This window comes from Prorops nasuta, unplaced genomic scaffold, assembly GCF_024137725.1.
Source record: "Prorops nasuta isolate Cenicafe-Biocafe unplaced genomic scaffold, Cenicafe_Pnas_1.2 PNAS00004, whole genome shotgun sequence".
NCBI lineage: Eukaryota > Metazoa > Arthropoda > Insecta > Hymenoptera > Bethylidae > Prorops > Prorops nasuta.
The window spans coordinates 7,341,819-7,363,888 of record NW_027116801.1 but is presented as its reverse complement, the minus strand read 5'-3'; the positions used below and the strand labels follow the sequence as shown (position 1 = coordinate 7,363,888).

Below are 22,070 nucleotides of genomic sequence, written 5' to 3'. Positions count from 1 at the left end.
AACCACCATGTACCAAGGATGTAATAAATGTACAATTAATTTATCTCCAAAACATTAAAAGATAACCATTTTCAGCATGACACTTTTTTAATCATTTCTTTTATTAACCTTCAAATCAATACAAAAAGTCATCTCTTTTAATTATTAAGATAAATGATTTCTTATTAATACTTTGTAGAAATTACTAAGAGATATATCTTCTGCATATAATACTGAAAGCATTATTCATTTTATATTATAACCAGAAGAACATTTTAATAAAAAATATTACATACAACAAATTTTCATTCATAATTGGAGAGGTAAGATTGCTTTGCGACTTTTATGAGTTGATCTTGCATTGCATGATCAGTTTCTTTTACCAACAAGGCAAATTGGCTATTGCTATCTTGCAGAAGAATATATGGATGATCATATTCCTAAAATAGAGAACATTTTTGTATAGAAACAATTGATACAAGTTCTTGGTTAATAAATCTTTTATAAATGTAACATACTAACCAACATACAACCTCTGTCCATTACTAAAACCTTATCACTGTCCATAATTGTATTAAGTCGATGAGCCACTGTAAGTACAGTAGATTTAGCAAACTTTTTCCTAATAGTGCGTTGAATTAGACTATCAGTTTGTGGATCAACATTCGCTGTAGCCTCGTCTAGCATCAGTATACGATTATTTCTTAAGATTGCTCTTGCCAAGCATATTAGCTGCTTTTGACCAGCGCTATAGTTGCTTCCTCTATCCAATACACGACTTTCCAAACCATTACCACAAGTACCAATAGTAATTGCATCCTTTAATTCAACTTCCTCAAGAGCTTCCCATAATGCACCATCGGAAAATTCATTAAATGGATCTAAATTATTTCTCAATGTACCTGAATATAAAACGGGATCTTGTGGTATAATAGAAACATGCCTACGCAAGTCTTCAAGGCAGATCTTTCCAGTGTCCACGTCATCAATTTCGATCACTCCTTCTACTTTGGCTAGACGGAATAACGCTGATATTAAGGAAGATTTGCCAGCGCCAGTTCTACCTACGATTCCAATCTTCTCACTAGGATATACGACGATATTGAGACCTTTCAGCACAGGTGGTTCTTCATCGGCATAACGCATGAAGACATTTTTAAATTTAATGCATCCTTTGCTTGGCCAGTTCTTAGGGGCCCGTAGAGCAGCAGGAGGTAAAATCTGCTTCTTATATATTTTTTTAACGTAAGCACCTCTATCTGCCAAATTTTCTTCCGGTGGTAATTGTGTATACTCTAATACTCTTTCTACTGACATCATTTGATTCGCTACTTCGGCGCTTTGACGCATTCCCCATTGAATCATTCCTGTCATAGCCATCACTTGTGTGATTGACATGCCTATTTCGCCACCGGTAAAAGCTGAAAACGATAATCACTTGCTTATTCTGATAGGCTAATTTAATATAAGAGAAAATAATAAATTCGTAATTGATTCACTTTAAAAAATGTAATAATAAATTCATACATCCACTGAATAGAAGGAAACTGAAGGTTGATAATGATATAAATACAAAACAAAAACAATCTAAGGAGAATGCAAATGCAGCGCTCGTTACAATGTATATGTAAATGGTAGACATATGCACATCTTGGAGATTGTCAAATTCATGTTTCAATACATCCTGGGCACAATATGCTCTGATCGTCGATAAGCCATTTAATGTAGCATTAAGATGTGTGAATACTGGAGATTTAGCTATAAATCAAATGAAAGTATTTAAGTTCGCTTTCCATTAATTTTATAAAGTATGAATATACTTCATAGCAACAAAAACTTTAACAACTTACTCATTCCCTCTAGACGTTTAATATTCTTACTAGTTATGAGGTATACTTTTCTAGTGAAATAGAAAACTGAGCCCAGAAATGCAATAGGAATCAAAAAGATTGGTCGAACTGTACAAGACAGTATAAGCGAACTAACCATCATCAAATTATTCTGGAAACTATCTAAAATGGCTTTTGGTAAGAGCTCATCTATGCCGCCTATATCTTTGGAAAACCTATTTAAGATACGTCCACTTGAATTTGTATCGAAAAATCTCATTCCTGTTCTTATAAGGGCACTAAACGCCATGTCGTGTAAACGCTGACTGCACATCATACATGTTTTATAAAATATTAGCGATCTCGTAATACCAACAATGAAAATACTGGCCACAATACCTGAGTAAATATAAATATATATATTTGAGGATAGTACATCATTGGATTCAATGTAGGTCTGATTGCTGAGTTTTCGTATTTCCTCTGAATTTATTCTAAAAAAGAAAAGAAGTAATATTAGTCTCATTTCTACATTATCTATATAAGACGTTTGCATTTATTCTATTAATATTTTCTACTTACAAAATTGGTATGAAGTAATCATTGAGACTAGTTACAAATTGTGTACACACGTATAATAATAAGACTAGAAAAGCTACATAAAGATTCGAACCAGTCTGGAAGTATTGAATGAAAATTGAGCCTTTAACGGTACCTCGCGAAGTTCCTTCAAGCCCATTATTTTCATTTTCAGTATTTTCATTCTTATCTTCATTATCAGTGGGAGTTATATTATTCTCTGGCGTTCGACTCTAGAAAGAAAAATTATTTATGAATTTATCATATAAAAAATGGTAGTAATTATGTCAGATTGACTAGTTTGGCTATACATTAATATTGTATCTTACCTTATTACTCGATGTTGAAAATTGACGATGCATTACACTTTTCTCTAGTGATGAATCCTCATTCATTTCACCTTCAGCTGCTAAAAGGTCTCCATATTCTGGACGACAATTCAAAAGCTCATGGTAATTCGAGAATATCCTTATTTTACCCTGTTCCAAAAGAATAATAGTATCTACTTCTTTGATATACTGCAATTGATGAGTAGCTAATATTCTCGTTTTTCCCGATAAATAACGCTGAATACATTCTTTGAACAAGTGTTTACTAACGTGTGCATCTACCTACAAATAAAAATATTCAACCGTATTGTATTTAACAATCAGAGAAAATTTTCTGCATAAGACTACTTTATCTCAATATTAGACATTTTTATTTCAATAAATTTATGAATAAAATTCAATCCTAGAATCATAATAATGAACAAAAATATATGCAGTTGCTTTCACTTACCGCACTTAAGGGATCATCCAACAAATATATATCTGCTTGTCTGTAAAGAGATCTGGCTAAATTAATCCTAGCTTTCTGACCACCGGATAAAGAACTGCCTCTGTCACCGACAACAGTTTGATCGCCTTGCGGAAACTGTTTGAAATCCCTGAGAAGAGCGCAAGCTTTAACAACTCGTTGATACCGATGATGTTCGTAAGCATGGCCAAAGAGTATATTTTGCCTAACACTAGCGCCAAAAACCCACGACTCTTGACCAGCATAACTCAAACGACCGTTAACTTTAATACTACCCTCTATTAAGGAAAGCTCGCCAAGAATCGCGGAAAGCAAGGAACTTTTACCAGCCCCTACCATGCCTATTACGGCGTACAATTTCCCCTTATCAATTTCCAAATTTATAGACTCCAAAGTCTTCTCTGATTGATTTGGTTCCCATTCTGCCGTAACATTTGACATTTTAATTCCCCAAGAGTCTTCAGTGAGCATGTAGCTTTTTCTACGCTCTTCTGGAAACAATTAAAAAATGTAGTAAATCTCCTCGCTCTGAACATGTCATTAAAGTAATACTCATTTGTCCATTCAATTCACCTTCTACAGAATTGGTATCATTTTTCATAAGAACACTACGAATGATGACCGATCCGTTATTAGGATTATCCTTTTGAATTTGGTTACATTCTATTTTGTCATCGACATTACGCGAATTTTGCTTTGGTTCACTGTAAACCTCTTCATACATTAAAAAGTGCTGCAGTCTGCGTATCGCTACCAGACACTCTGCAATTTCTGCAACTCCCCGCACAAACATTCCTGTCATGGAATGGGCTAAAATATTAAAAAATGAGGAGAATACAAAGACCTTATCGGCTGTTAAATCTTCTCTAAACATTATCATTGCTATTAAAGTAGAAAATAGCGCCATTCTCGTAGTGAAGATATTAAAAGTCATATATATTCCTCTGATGTAAGAGCTTTTAGTCACTCCTTTCAGCTCTAATTTACGAGCAAGCTCAACCATGGCGCAGAATGGTTTCTCCCAGGCATACATCTTTATCACTTGGACTCCGGAAATAATTTCATCCATTAAACGAACTCGTTCGTCCGTTTTTACGGAAGTTTGCATTCGAAACTTGGAAGTTAATTTTCCAGCGTAAGCTAAAAATAATTATTCAAAATAAAACCATGATAAACGACCGAATTAAACGATTAATGTTGTAATCAATAGCAGAGGTCTATTAAGAATATTACTAATAATGTTCTACCAATATTCATATAACTTACATTGGATTGGTACCACTATAAAGACAGCAGCAATTCCTATAAGACCGGCATATCCAGCTTTAGTGTAGAGAACACCACCAATGATTAAAGCAGATAGAGGTGCGGACCACATATAATGTAAAACGATTGAGACAAGTTCAAATCTGTTGACATCATTTGCCACTAAATTAACTACTTTTCCTGGTGCAGTTTCACCTAGTGCTGTTGTACTTAGTTTCAGAGCCTGCAGTAAAAGCGTCATTTTATAAAGAATATGTATATATATGCGTGAGTAGGTACACATTATATATAAAAGAATAAAAAAGAATGGGAGAAGGTTAATTAATAAAGCCAGAGGAAATATGCTAACAATTGCAATATTGTTAAATAATAGGGAACTAAGGATTAGAATCAGAAAGACCTACCTTTCTATAAAGAACAGAGCATACGGCTACTCGAACTTTTGCACCAATGTGGTGGGAATGATGAAGAAATTGGTTTGCGCTAATTACATTGATAGCTGTTACAATACAAATTCCAGTGGCGTATAAAATAGCTGTTTCAAATACCTCGGTACTGTTCTTATTAAAATAGCGTAAAAGACCTCCTAAAAGAAAAGGTGTACCCAACCTGTAGATTTAATTAATCATTACTAATCTTAAATTTACAATACTATAATAAAACTAAATAAACAAGTTGATGTGTAAGTAAAAGGTAAAAAAGTAACATCGCTTGATAAATAATTTTTGCGTTACCTTATTACAAACTCGTTAAGTATGTGGATTAAGCCAAGTGTGGAATATTCCCAAAGAAATGTACGGAAAATTGCTTTTAAAAGACTCGGTCTGCGCTTTTGTTTCTTTGACTTTTCCAGCTCGCTTATCCATTTTCTGCAATCATTTTAATAGTAAACTAGTTCACTCTTCTTATCTATTTACAATTTAAGAGGAAGGATTAATGTCTTTTTTACTCACCCTTCTAATCTGTCTCCAAGTAAAGCGGATCGGTCATCCCTAAGAGGGTCAAACAAAATCTTCGATACCTAAAGTTTTTCTATAACCCGTCTTAAATAAATTTATTGTCCACCTGAATAATCAAATAGTAGTAAAATATGATTATAATTGTAGGAATTTTATTAAAATTAAAATTTCATTAAGGTTGAGAAAGAAACTAATTATATATATTAAGGTAACTTTAAAAACAGAAAATTCAAATTTTCGCATTCTCCTATGATCACTTTGTGTAAAATTTAAAACAATTAATTGTATCACAACCAAATTAATTTTGATATAATAACAACCTATGTCACCTAAGATTTTAAATTTAAATAGGATTTAAACATTGGAATTTATACTTTTTAATCATTTTTACTTTAATTTCCTTCTTTTTTAGTGCTTTGTGTGATATAATAATATATATATTTACTTTAGTTTTTTATGCTGTTGGATATGAGTACAATATCAGAAATTGATTTGCAATTTTAATAACATTTTATAGGTCAAGTTTTCTTAAAACAATGAGTTTCGAAAAAAAATTGTTTCTTCGCGTCTTACTGATTTTCTCTCCCTCTCTCTCTCTTTTTCAAATAGTCCTATACATAAAGGTGCATTCTTATAATATTAATATAAATTTCGGAGTAGCACAACCGTTTTCAATTAATATTAGTATTATCATAAAAATCAACGATTACCGCTTTTCTATGACAAAAATTAATGATAGAAAGATATAACCTTGCTGATAAAAAGGAATTATTACTCTACCAAAGATTAGATTGCAGTTATTTAGTAATTCAACGAGCCATTCTGATGTAAATCTTCAATTTTTTACATATGCTAATTAAACAATTAGTAGGTAAATAAAATGAAAGGCTATAATGTCAGTTTAGCATAATTTTTCTTCAAAATTTATAAAGTTATATCGTTTGATCATATTGAAATTTGTTTCAAATTTTGTGTTATTTAACATTCCTAAACTTACCACCATACTAATACGGAGAAGATACCAGCTTCTTCCCGTGGATTGGGTTTGGATTTTCTTTTACTGGCGTCCATATTATCTTCTTAAACAAAATGAGTCCAAACTGCTTTAATCCAAGTTAATCACCACTTTAAATTATGAGTCAATTATCGATTCATTAGAATCAACATCACCGGCAACTATAAAATGAAAATTTATATATTATTAACACATGTGAAACAGTAAAAAACTATATAGACGATATGTTACAGCAATGTACGAAATCATTCTGTTTATGATGTATCGATAATTCGTATCTTTAAATTCAATAAAGATGTTCAAGTGCTCTGCTTTTCCTGACTCATCGCGTAGTGTTCTTACGAAATCACAAAATTATGATATATTTGACGTGATGTTGAAAAAAATTATTAAAAATCGGATATATCTCGGATAAATGATGCTCATCACAATATTCCGTTCACGTATAAATAAATTTATATATTACTTTTTGACACGTACATATACTTATGGCTTACCATATTAATGATTAGCGGGAGATTACCAGATAAATTACTAATCGAAATCTCTTGTAAGTTTTATCACATATATATCTTTGCTTCGTATGTAAAGCCACGTCCGTGCAGAGTATGTAACAAAACATTCTTATATAACAAACTTTTATGTGGTTATTAATAAAATAGAATAAAAAATTTTATAATATACCGTATTACAACATTGTCACGCTATTTTAACGTATTTTTTGTCGTCCATTAGGTGTCGGTAAAGATCAAAGAATGTTTAAAAACTTTGTTATTAAAGCAGCCCTTGACTTATATCCAGACTTGAAAATGTGTTATTAAAACATTAACGCGTGCAATCTCAAATTTTTAATTTTTAAATGGAATGGTCTAAATAAATGGCTGCGCAAATTTAAAAATTCAAAATCAAAATTTGATATACTTGCAGCATTTTTGAAACTAATGTTGCATCTGGCTTCTCCCGACAATGAGTCTGTGTGTCTCTCATCTATTATCAATTCTTTGATCTAAAAGGTATTTGTTAGTGTATTGACCTCGAACTTTTAATAAGAACGTCTGGACCCTAAATCTTCGTTCTGATTTAACTCGACGTTTAAACTAAATTGCGAAAGGTGGTGCTGTCATAATTGCATCATCCATATTCGACATTTTTGTTAAAAATAAAATTTGTATATATTTTGTTAAACAAATTATTGTACCAACTAGATATCGTCAAAATTTATAATGAGCTGGGAAACAAAAGCATAAAACAGTCCGTTATAAAACGATATTCTGTTATATATTATGAACACGGTTTAAAGATCATAAAAATGAACGTAAGATAGCGTTTATAGTATAAGCATATGCATTATTTCTTATTCTCACTTAATGATTATGGTGTTAGTGTGCTCTGTATGGTCTCTATAGAATCCTTTAATTAAAAAGATGCAAAATAGACGTGTTAATTAACGTACATTTATCTTCGTAGATATTTTCTCTCGAGATATCAAAATTAAAGTTTGCATAAGAGCTATCTGAATATACAAATAGTAAGATGTTTCGATAAGGTCTTATGGAAAAATTTAATAACATTTAATTATAATTATGGGGATAAACGTCATCTTGCACTTATACTCTGTGGCGTTTTAAGTAGGGTACGTATATCTAGTATAATTTCAAATTCAAATATCTCGTAAACACACCTGGATTAAAAGGCATAGTAATAAGGTTTTTTGAAAAAGCTCTTAAGATCTACTGTAAGAATATAAATAACAAAGTATAAAGTAATATATTTAAAACATTCAAAGTCATCTTCGCGCGGCCTTCAAATGACCCTGTAAAATCACAACTTGCTCTCCCCTCCTCCGTTTTAAGCCAAAAACTTTTATTTGATAAATTTTTAACGGTATAACTCATTTTACAAAAGTATTATTGTTCTTCATTTAAAATGAAACGTCTTAATATAAATGACACACACACACGCGTGTTGCCTTATCTCTGCTCCTCTTGACAGTCATCTTAAGCAATTATTGGTGATAATCGTGCATCTACGCGGTCTTTTCCCTATCTCTATAAATATAGATTTTTCTTAGATTCTAAAATTGTAATATTAAAAACAAAAAAAATCATCAGCGAATAGTTTATTCCTTACAAAACAGTTTCTGTATACTGATGACACTGATGAGAGTGATAACAGGTCTTTAAAAAGAATGACCACTTAAATCAATGCACACAAGTATTTTAAGAAATAGTACCATGAAGGAAAAATGTTTCAAATAAAAGTTAGTTGTTTTATTTCGGGAGAAGGAGGACTGGAGAAGCGCGCGCTCGCGGTTTTTTGGTGTTTCTGGCTTATTGAATTTATTGCGCTTAGTTAGGCCAGAAATGAATAGACCACAAAACCACTAAAAATAATTATTTATAAGTTATATTATAATTATATGTAATTAATTGATAATAAAAAAGAGGGATGGAGTTATAATAAACAAAAATATATATCTTACCCCCATGTGCCCGCAGTCAGCATTCTTATGCGTATTTAAATTGAATGACTGATAGGTAAAATAGAGTCTATTTGTTTAAGAAAAAAATCGCTACACTTTATTACGATTGGTGCACTTTTTACGGTGTCAACTTATACAACGGTTAAAGACAGAAATACTAAAAGTGTAGCTAAAACGAACAAACCTATAATACATATATTTGATAAAAGAGGTTTTGCTCATGCGCTTACGGAATTGTTCTTATCACTGAATAAGCGCGGGAATATTAAATTGGAAATGTCGATTATACCATTTTAAACAATAGCTTCACAGCTACTAAAAACGTCCTCTTACAATATTCTTTTTCTTGCGAGTTTTTGCATCGATTAAAATATTAATTGCCATGAAGATTCGAAGTCAATTTAACACTTATTCTTTCTTGGTTATAACTATCTGCCGCAGTGATTACTTTTCTTTCTTTTCCAATCTTGTATATGTAGGTCCGTAAATCCGTATTCCGAACCATTAAACGGAGCTGAAGTTTTCAGCTGGCTTCGCTAATATCAAATTTTGTTACTTTAAACTTCACTGGAATATATTTTAGCTGTTTGTCGTTTTAAGCAAGTGCTCAGCTGAAATTTGAACTTAACTCTTTTTAATGGTACGGGTTATGCTGCTCTCATAATTATATAGTGATAACTTACAATTTTGTTATTTGCATATGAGTATAATTTCTTCGCTTACGCCGTACGTCGGTAATGCAGAGAATTGAGGTTATGTATTATCTAAAACTTCTTGGCGTTTCTGTTGATGGTCTACATTTCTCTGATATCTATGGACATTCATATTCTTGGCATCTTAAAAAGTGCCGTTGCAGTGGCACACACACTGACGACATATGTACAACACTGACCACTGCTGACCACTCACTGTGCCAATAGATAACTAACAGGACTTACTAACAGGTAACAACATTCGTGATTCGTAGGCTCGTAGCCAGTGGTAGCAGCCAGTAAGTTGCCCAAAGTTGCCAGACGCTAACGCCTATGCCTAACCGTTCTTCTTTCCTTACTTCCGGCTTCCTATTCCTGTCCGCGCTGTCCGCGGGTCCGCACTCCGCCTAGAAAGTAGTAGATAGAGACTGTTAACTACTCAACTCAATACTCTGCACTCAAATGACTAATCTGGTGAGTAGCAGTAAATGCATTGTTGTGATATGACGGGAATTTCGTCCCCCTACTCTGGCACCCAAACGTTATAATGATAAATGCTTGGTAGTCAAAGTAGGCGGATGGAAATCCCATCAAATCGTAACAGTAGATGAATGAGTGACAGTCTCTGACCATAATGACGACAGTGACTACTGACTTGTCTGACTTGACTAGTTGACTACTGATAATTAATTCAAGTGAGGTCCAACGTGATGGTTGGCGAGTGTAACGTTAAAAATCTCTTAGATTTTTCATATCCTATTGAATTGTCAAATACAATTGAGTGCTTTAGCGTGCTATTTTGTTTGCGCACTTCCAGAAGTAAGAATTAACCATTTTCAAATTCTTTTGACGTAAACAGTACACTTCTTGTCCGCCCTATATTCCATTTATCAGCACCGTATTACATTCTTCGACATTGCTCTCTACGGATTCAGTCTTCGTAATGTCTAATACGCGCCTGATTTGGACAATAATTAGTGGTTTTTAACAACTTTATAACATATTAATCTTTGTCTAGGAATTGACCGACACCAATATATATATAAATGTCAACCATTACAATGCGACATGTTAAGAATAAACTTAAGCTTAATGCTCTGTTAGCTAAGTTCAACTTATCTAGTGTTAACCTTTAATACATTGCTTATTATTTAGCTCGGTCTTCGTCTTAAGTAATTACTAAATTGAGATTCGAGCTTAGTTTAATTTATAAATTCTGATCAGTGTTTATATCGAAAGACCGGTCTAAGTTTCGAATATTGGTTGATCACTTCTTTGTACGTTTGATAGTCACTGACGTCAAAAGGAAAGATCAATAACTATCAGAGAATGCTATATACAATGCAGAATTTCGATTTCTATTGCTAATTATCAAAAAAATTTTAATGACCTGGTTCTATTTTTAAATATATCCTTTCGATAAATCTTAACCCTTTTCCGTTTCTGTTCTTATAGAGGAGTTTTGGGTATTTGTTGTGAAATTTTGTATTCATAATGGATCATCTAAATTATTCTGATATATTTGAATAAAACAAAATATATATTTTATGTTTTTATTGTAGTAAAATAAGCACAATGATGTCAGACCGAAAAGCAGAATTGGAGAGGAAGAAGGCAAAGCTTCAAGCTATTAGGGAAGAAAAAGAAAGACGAAGGAGAGAGAAGGAGCAGAAAGATGTTAGTGATCTTGGATTATGTAACCTACAATTAGTTTTTATATTTTAGTATAATGTAAAAACCAATTTTAAGGTGGAAGAAGCAACAGTACGAGCTGCAGGAGCAGATAAAGATCATCGGAAAGAGTTGGATGCAATGTTATCATCTTTAGGAGTGGCTCCTGTTTCAGGTATGATATGAATAGTTAAAATAAAGTAATAAATCGGTGCTAATATCTTTTGTGTACTGTTTCAGATGTACTTTCTAGTCTATCCAGTATGAACTCTTTAACACCAGAGCAAAGTACAAATGCTACACCTGATGCTAGTTTACAGCCTTGCAGTATAAATTCATCTCAAAGGTATATATATATATGTTGTAAAAACTTCTATATTTTAACATTTTTAAACTGCAAGTTTTTTATTGTTATTATAATATCTATAATAAAAGGATGTTACTGAATTTAATTTAGTGCCAACAGAAGAAAGCCAAGAGAGCTAACTGTAGTTTCAGTAGGACATACAAACATTCCACCAAAGGAAGCTGTAGTTTATAGCAAACAAACACAAACCCTTCAAACAACGCATGCTTCCCATGATGGTGAGTTTTTTTTCCTACATTCTTCATTGCATTATATATAAAATTTGAAATTAGTACTGTACAGAAGATACAGTCTTTGTATCAATCTGGGAACAGCCAACTATATCAAAAGAAATTATTAATTTCAAATGATTTGCTATGTCTTTTAAAGTTTAATTCAAACCAATAAACCATGGCCATTTGTTAACTGGTAAAGTTGGTGGCACTTAACAAACATATTACAGAAAATCTATATGTTTTCATTTTTTTTATAATATTTCAATTTGGCCATAATACTTATTGTCAAACAATAACATTATGTACAGGTATTAACACTTCCCTTGAATGATTTAACAAATGATGAAACATACTAAAAGTACACAGGCCATTATGTCAGCACAATTGTTTATCTTTAATTATTATTTATTTTTGATTGTGCTAACATTAGATCTGTTTTTAAGTTTATTTTTGTATGATTAATTTTAAAATAATTATTTGAGGAAACTTACATATTCCAAGTATATTATGTTTTTAATTAAAAACAAAACAGCTGCTACTCACAAAGGCACCAAAGCTTTTTATAAAGCAACTTATGAAACATTTTTTTCCAACTGTAGTAGACAGTGTTCTTAGCATTAAAATTGTGATTTGAACATTGTTAAAACTTAACAATTCACTGTTTTATTATTACCATATTTAGTTTTATTTGTTTTTAACATAATAATTAACATTTAAAAGTTTGAAGACACATTGCACTATTTTACAATAGTAACAGTTTGCTAAATGGAATATTCTGCTGTCACAGTTTTTGACAATTATAAGAAACTATTATCATTAATCTCATAATACACTCATGTTGATAATATTTATACATGTAATATTATAACTCTGACGCTTAATATCTAAGATGTATATAAAGCTGCTTATCAGGAATCTCTTGGTAAATTTAATGATTATTAACCAGTTTATAATAACCCAGGTTATGGTGTATGTTAGTAAGGTTCTTTCGGTGGCAGGCTCAATTATTATATCTTGTATTCCTGTATATATCCCAACCGCAATTTCAGTTAGCTTTACTTTCAATTAGCTTTAATTTTATGAAATACATATAAATTTTATTTTTGTTTTTAAATACTTTTTGCTTAATTGATCTATTCTGTACATTTCGCAAAGTGCAGAAAATTTTATGATTAATATTTATCTAACTGATTTGGCGGTGCTATTAAAAATTCGCGTGTTCCCTTGCCTTGCGTTACAACCGGTCAAATCAACCTGTGTTGGACACAAGGACTGTCCTCATCTTCTTCCACATATACCATCTACTCCTGTTCTACAACAACACCAACTCACTCTTGCTCCGCAGGCTACTTTGAGACTGACTGGTGGCGTCCCAGGAAAGGTGGGTCTGCACCAAACTATCTATGTATGTTCTGTCTACTTTTTTACTACCCTTCTATTCGTGTTGTACGACAATTTGTAATAGAAGTAGATGTTCATCGGTGACTATCAGTGAAGGGATGTAGAGTCATGCCTGGTTGTGCTTTTTGCTTCATACACTGCGCTGCTAATGTCTATACCATTAATAATACATAGAGTTGATTAAATATACTAAAGTCTTTAATTAATTATATTAATATACTATTTACAAGCTCTGTTACTTATAGAATAAAAATCAAATAGCAATGGAAGTAAGCTTTGAACTATTTAAAATATTGGGCAAGAAACTTTAGGTCCTATGTAGTATATATAGAAATTTACTCTTTCTGTTTCATTAAAAGCTTCAGTAGTACTCTAAATACTAATCTTTATTACATTTAGATACTAAACCACTTATGTTGCTAACAATGGCATTAAAACAATGATTTTTATATAAAGAAAAAAGTTAAAAATATATTAATTAGCTGAAAGAATATTTGTATATTAAATGAGTTTTAAAAATGATAGTGAAAGCATTAAAAGAGAAACTTAGAGGGTGAACGTTAGTGTGACAAGGAATGTAAGTGAGATATGAGAAGTAATTCATTTATAAAAAGTGAAAGTGTGCGAATTTGTATTTTCAGTGAGTAATGAAAATAATAGCGAAAGAGATTGAAGAGAGCAGTAAAGGGAGAGAAGGAAGGAATAAATAGAACAGCAGTGCTAATTTGAATATGTACGTTTCCTCTAACGTGTACAAATGGTTATTTCTACTATATACAGTAGAAGTTAAATGTTTTTCAGTCTAACTATATTCAGCCCATTGCTATGCAGTCTATCATAATTGGTATGAATATTCAACTTAAAATCTTTGAAATGTTACTGGGCTAAATATAGATAGCTGTCTAGTAGTACACTAGTAGTACATTCTTATGAAAATTATAATTAAGAACAATTTTTTTCCTCCCCTTCTCAGCTCATGCATTCGACTATTACGGTAAGTTATGGTTTCTCTTGATTGTTATCAAATTTTAGATTCAGGTCTAGAAGTAGGATTGCTCATCTACCTCAGAATTTCTTTCATTCGAAAATCAATCCTAAATTATAGTTAAAGCCAATAAATAATTAAAATTTAATAGCTACAATTGCATTTATAGAATGAAACTGTTTATCTCAACAACTTTCTCGTTCACTGTAAAAAGTATTAATGAAACACAACTGCGGTATGAAAGTGGGTCATTTTGTCGAGCGGCTCTCCACCCAATTATTAATAATATTTTGATACCATTTAATAAACAAATTTAAAATACAATTAATCGTAAAAAGAAACTTTTATACATATTCGTGTATAAAATTAATTCATTATTTTTTTAGCTTATTGACGAAAATGAGAAGTTTCGAGATTTTTGTACCTGAAAAAAGAGCAATATCCATTGGCAAATCTTGTCACAACTTAACGCACCTTCCAGAGTTCTCGACGCGATGTCACGGTCATTTTTCAACCTTTCCTCTCTGCCATGTTATGTATACTATACAAAACATTACTAACCGAGGAAGCATGGGAATATTATGGAATTATATTATTAGCTGGATTAAAATTTGGAAAGATAAACGGCTTTTCAAGAAATTATTGTATTTAAACGTTACAAAAAGGGATACAAATTTATGAGGGTTAAAACTGCAAACAAATTTGCATGCTGAAACCTTTAGTGGAGAAAATAACTACTAATCTACAATGATTTAAATGGATATGGTGATGGTATAACAAAAGCATACCATTTTAAATTATCATCTAATAATAGGCAGATTTAACGGGATCCATCATATCGATATTAAGAAGTGAAAATGAATGTCAACGTATAATCCGATATGCATAAAGATTAATATCAGATTTATTTGGTAGTTTATTAACGTCGCGAAGATTTCTGATAAAATACCCAGATTTTTAAAAAAATGATAACCAATTTTCTTATATTAAAGCAATTATACAAATATTTTTTGTTTTTGGTTTTTAAATTTAACTATTTTAAAAAAACAGAAGCTGTTGGCATCAGTAAAATGATATAATATGTTTGAAACAGGTCACACCAAATAACGTCGTATCATTGACAGACATTTTCGGCTTTCGTTGTTATGTCGATATGGAGGATCTTGTTAAAGGGACGAAGTAGCTAATTAATAAAAAAAATAACTGTAGCCTTTTTCAAAAAAGATTTTGTAACAAAGTAAATTTGTAATGTGCAAAAGCACCAAGTAAAATATTTACTTCCGTTGGTATTATCTATAATTATAAACAGCTTAGAATATTAGTACAAGAAGTACTAAGAGCATTAAAGAATCATGCAACTAGTCCCTTTATGGTTACCTGAAACCTTAATTGAAGTAAGAAGAAAGGCCTTTAAATGCACGAATTGAACGACTAATTTTGGCTTAGGCAATTGTACCATTTCATTCTTTCGAGTATAATTGTTGATGTGTCCTCCTCAATTTAGCTAACTCGATTACTTTCCAATTAAGATCAAGATCTTTTTGGTCATATATGTTTAAAAGTTTTTACCGCTATACAATAGTGTCAAGTCCCTTTGATAGAACACGCGTTTATAATACATCAATAATTTTTTACGAGAAACGTGAAATTACAAGCCCTAACAAGAATCTTATTAACAAAATCAAGATAAAACATTTATTGACATTTTCTTTTCCCTCCTTTAAGACGAGTACAATCTAAATCCTGGTTTAGAATGGGAGGACGAGTTTACAGGTAGGTAGTCTTTTCCAAGACACACCATTATTTCTGCCTAATATTCTGTCGCAAGAGATTTTCAGTAAATTCAACCATCGTGAATCGCGTTGTCCTTATACTCTATACGTTCTAACGCGTACCGTTTAAAGCTTCACATTTATTTAACTATATATATATATATTTAAAATAATTTGTTACATAGTTTTACGATTCTTCTCGGATTATGTACAAGAAGATGCTTTTTTTACACGATAAATTATATTTTATAAAATAGAGGACCGATCGTTTAATTGAAAACTATTGAATATTAGATAGACGAAGCAATTTTTTGCAATTATTGTCGAATCAGGCTTATCATTTGTCTGGAGTCGCTTTCAGCCTTACCGACTATAGCGCTTCTTAAATTCTTATCACTATTCTTATGTACACTTAATTTCCCTTCAGTTTAAATTTAATGAACATTAGCACTTATTTATCACTTGTAGTTGTTGTGTAGCTTTTTTTCTTCACTAAATTGTCGCATGCCACTGAAAACTGTATTTCTTGTTTATTCATTCGTTCTGTTTAGTTTTATTTTCTTACAATGCATGAGACTTAGGAAGTTGCGTTAATTTAATAATTGCATCTCGTAGTTGTATCGATAATAATTTATTAATAATGTCATACACACAAATACACATACAAAAACACGATATACTTACTGTCCATTTTATAATTTAATAAGAATTTCATTATTTTTAAAAGTTAATTTGAAAAATGCACGGAGCAAACTGTATTAATTGTCATCTAATTTTACATTTCATCAATTTAATTTGCTAAGAAATGTCATGATTTTCAATGTCGAGTAAAATGATCAATTTTATAATTTTATGATATTTTTTTATTTGGTGGTACTTATATATACGAGCAGAGGGTGGAGAGGAAGGATACTGTAACTTAAATGCGCGCTAAAAGCATTCTAATTGTCAGATTAATCAACTAACGGATCGTTAAATGAGAAGCTTTCGAGTAAAACCAAATAAATCTATTATTTTTTTTTTTGTTATTATATATATACATATGTCGAAAATATTGTTCATATATCTGTTTCATAAGAAAAGCTACACGTTACAGTGCCTTTAAGTAAATCTAAAGACGAAAGAATGAAAGAAGTTAGTACTTTTTATGTTCCTGAAAATTGGTTAATATTCCAAATTCGTTTATAGTGGATTTATTCGGTTTTACCACAAAGCTCCACAAATGATCAATTAAATTCCTGTTTTAACTTGGAAAACGCAATTTCCGTTCTTAACTTCTCGATTCATAATTCCCATACAAGCATTCCACTTGTAGCACACTAGCATGTACCATTTCATCTTGAAAATATTTAAGTTACACGTAAATTCATCGTTCACGGATTAATTTGAATCATTCACCAGAAAAATGCCTATGTTTTCTCGTTTGATGAATTTACACGTGAAGTAGAATAAAATACATTAAAATATATCTCGTAGAAAATGGTGCAATATATTTTTAGCTTCATTCCGTTTTTTAGCTTGCGCGATGATGATTTGAAATTACCGAAGAGCACTTTTCTCTCATTGTTTTGCTTAATGGTTTATCGGCTAATTTTGAAAAAGGAAATGTTTCTTAGTGGAGCTTGCAGAAAGATCGAATTTTCAGATTCATTAAATTGACACGAGTCGTTTATGTATTATGCTAGTGCAATTAGATGAGATTAGTTAGTTTAGTTAGTGGCAGTTTTGTAAATCAGAGCTAGGAAACTCGTAGCGGGATCGGCTTATTCACCACAGTTTTGACATTTGATGATGGCCAAGCCGAGGATGAAGAAAATAGTTTGCCACACATGGACGGATTCCAAAGCAAGCTACCACCTGGGATTCTCCCCCATGGACTACCACAAGTGAAAGAAGTTCTGCCAGCTGTCACGCAAGTCGAACAGGAAAAAGAAAAAGAAGTACCCAAAGAAGGTAATTATTCTAACTGGAATTTTTAATTCTCATTCCAAAAACTTACAAGAATTTCTTTGTTAATTAAATAATAGTTATTTAGCCAGTTGATGGTAATATTATTATATCCAGTAAAAAAATTGTTGTACCTGATCTTAGTTTACATAAAATATTTGTACATATAACAATTTAACAACCACAAGTTTCAGAGATTAATGTAAACAACAAAAGCAAAATATATAAAACTTAGTTATGTTTAAGAATTAGAAGCATTTCTTGTAATTTCATAGTGTCTTAATACTTTTGTAAAAAATATATTATTGGTGATATATGAAATTAATTTCAGTTCGAGAGCTCAGCGAGGAAGAGAAGCAGATGGTCATTTTGACAGAAGATTTCCAAGGATTTCTGGACCGTACGAGTAGAATTGTGGAAAGAGCCTTAGGAGAATCTGTGGACATTTATACAGACTATACTGGGAACATGGATGGAGAGGATGGAATGTAAGATCATTGGGAACTATGATATAAGACCTGTTCGTTTTCAATAAAGTAAAATAGAAATTACACTTTACTCCATCAGTGTGAAGTTAGCACACCAATTTTTAAAAATGGAAAAAACCAAACAGTTTTAGTAGCTCCCGGACAAGTTCTACAGTTCCTTGCTATTTTTAAAAAATGTTCTGCAAATTGAACTGGAAAAACTATAAAAAGATGATTAGGGGTGCCATAGGAACTCTAGTTAAAATTGAAAATTAATAAAAAGTTTCTTTTTTAATTTTCGATTTTTAACTAGAGTTCCTATGGCACCCCAAAGAGTTCTATAACTATGTCTATTAGTTTTTATCGATAGGACTTTTAGTTTAAAGGATATAAGCATTTGAATATTAGAGAAAGTGAAGCTGGCATCCTAAATCATCTTTTTATAGTTTTTCCAGTTCAATTTGCAGAACTTTTTTTTAAAATAGCAAGGAACTGTAGAGCTTGTCCGGGTGCTACTAGAACTGTTTGGTTTTTTCCATTTTTAAAATTTGGGATGCTAACTGCACATTGGTCTTTACTCCAATTATACTATCTGTGTTAAAAAAATAACTAATGTAGGTTGTACATTGGACTGCTACTCTTATTGTCTTTGAATTTCGAAACGAAAGGTAAAATGTAACGTTATATCCGGTTAAAAGAAAAACTCAATTCACGATAAATATATAAACCTATAGATCGTTAAGAAATATTAGCCATTTGTGAAATTATATTATTGGTATTATTGCAGGGATGAGAAGAATCATCAACGTCTTTGGCTGAATCGTTCGTTTTATTGTGAAAGATGGTCCCGTAATCGGTGCGTGACATCAATGGATTGGTCTCCTCAATTTCCAGAGCTGTTAGCAGCCTCCTACAACAATAACGATGACACTCCGAATGATCCAGACGGTGTTTGCCTTGTTTGGAATACAAAGTTTAAAAAAACAACTGCAGAGTTTATCTTTCACTGTCAGTCACCAGTGATGTCAACGACCTTTGCGAGATTTCATCCTAATCTAATTCTGGGTGGCACGTACTCGGGTCAAATTGTTTTATGGGATAATAGAGTGCAAAAACGAACCCCCATACAACGTACTCCTTTGTCGGCCAGCGCTCACACTGTAAGATTTAATTGTAAATTGGCCTATCTGTACTCGTTAAAAATCATTTCTCTTGATTGGTTCGATAATTCGATTATACTTGCAGCATCCGGTTTATTGCCTGAACGTCGTTGGAACTCAAAATGCACACAATTTGATTAGCATTTCGACAGATGGAAAATTATGTTCATGGAGTTTGGACATGCTGTCGCAGCCACAGGAGACTTTGGAACTTCACGCAAAGCAATCGAAACCGATCGCTGCCACTTGCCTCGCTTTCCCTCATGGTGACGTCAATAATTTCGTTGTAGGCAGCGAGGATGGCACTGTCTATTCCGGTACATAATTAGATGTATAAAATTAAAGCTTATTCGTCTTACCTGTATTTTCCGCGCTTTCCGTTAAAAGTGTATGTAAAATACTTGTCGTTACACTATTGTGTCTCATAATAGCTATTGTGATACTTATCGCGCCTTCACTTTATACTTACAGCGCTCATGAAAAGCTTCAAACCGACTTATATACTCGCAATATTGGATAAAGATAGATAGCTTTTACTTTACATTATTTTCTGTTAACACTTATAAGTGTTGCAGCGTTACCAGCTTGAGCGTTATGAACTTTGAGTGGAACGCGTTTTCAGTATAAGCTTTTGTTAAGAAATACAGGAAGTGCAGCTAACACGAATCAACCTTTTAACTGTGGAATTTATGTTAATTCGTTTATATATTGAATAGCATGTCGACATGGGAGTCGAGTTGGCGTAACCGAAACTTATGAAGGCCATCAAGGTCCCGTAACTGGAGTCAGCGCACATGCGGTGCAAGGGGGAATTGACTTCTCCCATTTGTTCCTCACTTCTTCCATCGATTGGACAATCAAGCTTTGGAGTCTCAAGGAAAACAAGCCGCTGTATTCTTTCGAGCATAATGGCGATTACGTGTACGACGTAGCTTGGTCACCGACTCATCCTGCACTTTTCGCTGCCGTTGATGATTCCGGCAAATTGGACTTGTGGAATTTGAATCAGGACACAGAAGTGCCAGCAGCTAGCGAAATCGTAGAAGGCTGTCCAGCCCTCAATAGAGTCTCCTGGACTCCAAGCGGTCTTCACGTCACTGTAGGGGACGATAGTGGCAGGATTTGGGTTTATGACGTTGCTGAGGTAGTTCTTTTAACACCGATATAGTTACAATTCTTCGGTTACAAAAGTGGCCACTCTTAAGATGCGATCTCACGGACTGAAAACTGTCGCGCCGGGCTTGTGATACGTAGTGAGTGGAACACATTTCGACTGTCAGTCGCGTCGTGTTCCACTCACTACGTATCACAAGCCCGGCGCGACAGTTTTCAGGCCATGAGATCGCACCTTTATGTTTAAAGCTATCTATAAAATATATATCAATCCCTTATGGTTAAATTTATATATGTGTAAACATTTCAAATATATTAATCTGAAACTCTTTCACTTTATCGCAGCATTTGGCCCACGCTAGACACGATGAATGGAACAAATTCTTGTACACGCAGCAAGATCTGAAGAACAACAAAGCAGATGAAGAACTTGATAAGCTTAATCCTAGCTCAGGACCATCGTCCTTAACATCCATGTCATCAATGTCTTCTGTTCCTCTCAGATAAAATTATAAAGACTAATGTTACTTCGCGGCAATGATTTATTTCTTTAAATTAATTTTTATTTATAATAAAATATAAAAATCTTAACGAATTGTTTATTCATGCATACATTTATAAAAAGTTTCAGTGCTTCGATTTAAAAATATAAAATTTATGTTTTTCTTCACTTATTTAAAGAAAAGGCCTTTAACTCGCTCCGGATAGACTGTAAAATTGTTTTTTTTTTATAACTTTTCTTATAACAATTCGTTAAAGCTAAAACAAATATTCCGAGTGAGTATAAAAGTCTTGTGTAAATAATGTAAGTGTTAAATTTAAATATATATCAACTGGATGAAAGAGAGATTTATGTTTTTGCGATATTGAAATAAAATAAATACTCGTAGTGTCGATATGTAAGTCAGTAAAATCTATAAGTATGCGTATACATGTGTTACCTTTTTAAGTATACATTATTAATGAATAAAACAATTTCAATAAAACAATCCAAATGACATCACATTTGTTAGCCTTAAAATCAACCTTATCAGAAAACTTTAATTACTATTAAGTAATTTAGCCTTGGATCGACAAAAGATAGATTTTATCTTTTACTGCAGAATAAATTAATTTTTTTCTATTCAATCTATATTAAGAATTAAATTCCTTTAAAGTGGATAACGAGCATTAAACGATCTTAGAATAGCATCGAAGATTTCATTTAGGAATGAAACTATTTTAATTACACTACACTACACAAATACCGAATATAGATATATTAATGCTTTAAACTTTAAATTTAAAGCAAAAATAAGGAATAGGAAATTAAAATGAAATTTTTGTCGTTTCATCAATTCCTGCATTTGTACATAAATATTTCTATGTAATTA

The 22,070-nt window shown here is 32.1% G+C and overlaps 2 protein-coding genes across 20 annotated transcripts; one reads left to right on the top strand and one right to left on the bottom strand.

The window, feature by feature from the left end:
• Positions 1-78: 78 nt before the first annotated feature.
• LOC136772858 (ATP-binding cassette sub-family C member 4-like) lies at positions 79-9,728 on the bottom strand. Its single transcript, XM_066726039.1, is given in 16 exon segments — positions 79-419; positions 502-1,400; positions 1,507-1,737; positions 1,830-2,302; positions 2,391-2,620; positions 2,717-2,998; positions 3,168-3,676; positions 3,759-4,325; positions 4,452-4,674; positions 4,856-5,060; positions 5,186-5,320; positions 5,405-5,460; positions 5,462-5,516; positions 6,408-6,586; positions 8,908-9,518; positions 9,591-9,728. Coding segments are annotated over 14 exon segments (4,074 nt in total). The 5' UTR covers positions 6,482-6,586; positions 8,908-9,518; positions 9,591-9,728; the 3' UTR covers positions 79-284.
• sw (short wing) lies at positions 9,716-21,702 on the top strand. Of its 19 annotated transcripts, none has more exons than XM_066726044.1 (14): positions 9,716-9,851; positions 11,162-11,276; positions 11,349-11,445; positions 11,511-11,616; positions 11,728-11,855; positions 13,123-13,233; positions 14,227-14,247; positions 15,964-16,011; positions 17,811-17,963; positions 18,289-18,445; positions 19,212-19,584; positions 19,670-19,901; positions 20,301-20,728; positions 21,043-21,702. In XM_066726044.1, exons 2-14 carry the CDS (start codon positions 11,175-11,177, stop codon positions 21,202-21,204), a joined length of 2,118 nt encoding a protein of 705 aa, XP_066582141.1. In that variant the 5' UTR covers positions 9,716-9,851; positions 11,162-11,174; the 3' UTR covers positions 21,205-21,702. The 19 variants fall into 19 exon arrangements, with proteins under 19 accessions (XP_066582141.1, XP_066582137.1, XP_066582138.1 ...); XM_066726040.1 differs by having other exon boundaries at positions 17,787-17,963; XM_066726051.1 differs by having other exon boundaries at positions 9,717-9,851; positions 13,198-13,233.
• The last annotated feature ends 368 nt before the right edge of the window (positions 21,703-22,070 follow it).

Bases quoted from the DNA above. Each gene is read 5' to 3' on its own strand.
- sw (XM_066726040.1), top strand. From the start codon at position 11,175: ATGATGTCAGACCGAAAAGCAGAATTGGAGAGGAAGAAGGCAAAGCTT. The intron at 16,012-17,786 runs GTAGGTAGTCTT...TATTCACCACAG, and splicing joins ATGGGAGGACGAGTTTACAG to TTTTGACATTTGATGATGGC. The intron at 20,729-21,042 runs GTAGTTCTTTTA...ACTTTATCGCAG, and splicing joins GGGTTTATGACGTTGCTGAG to CATTTGGCCCACGCTAGACA.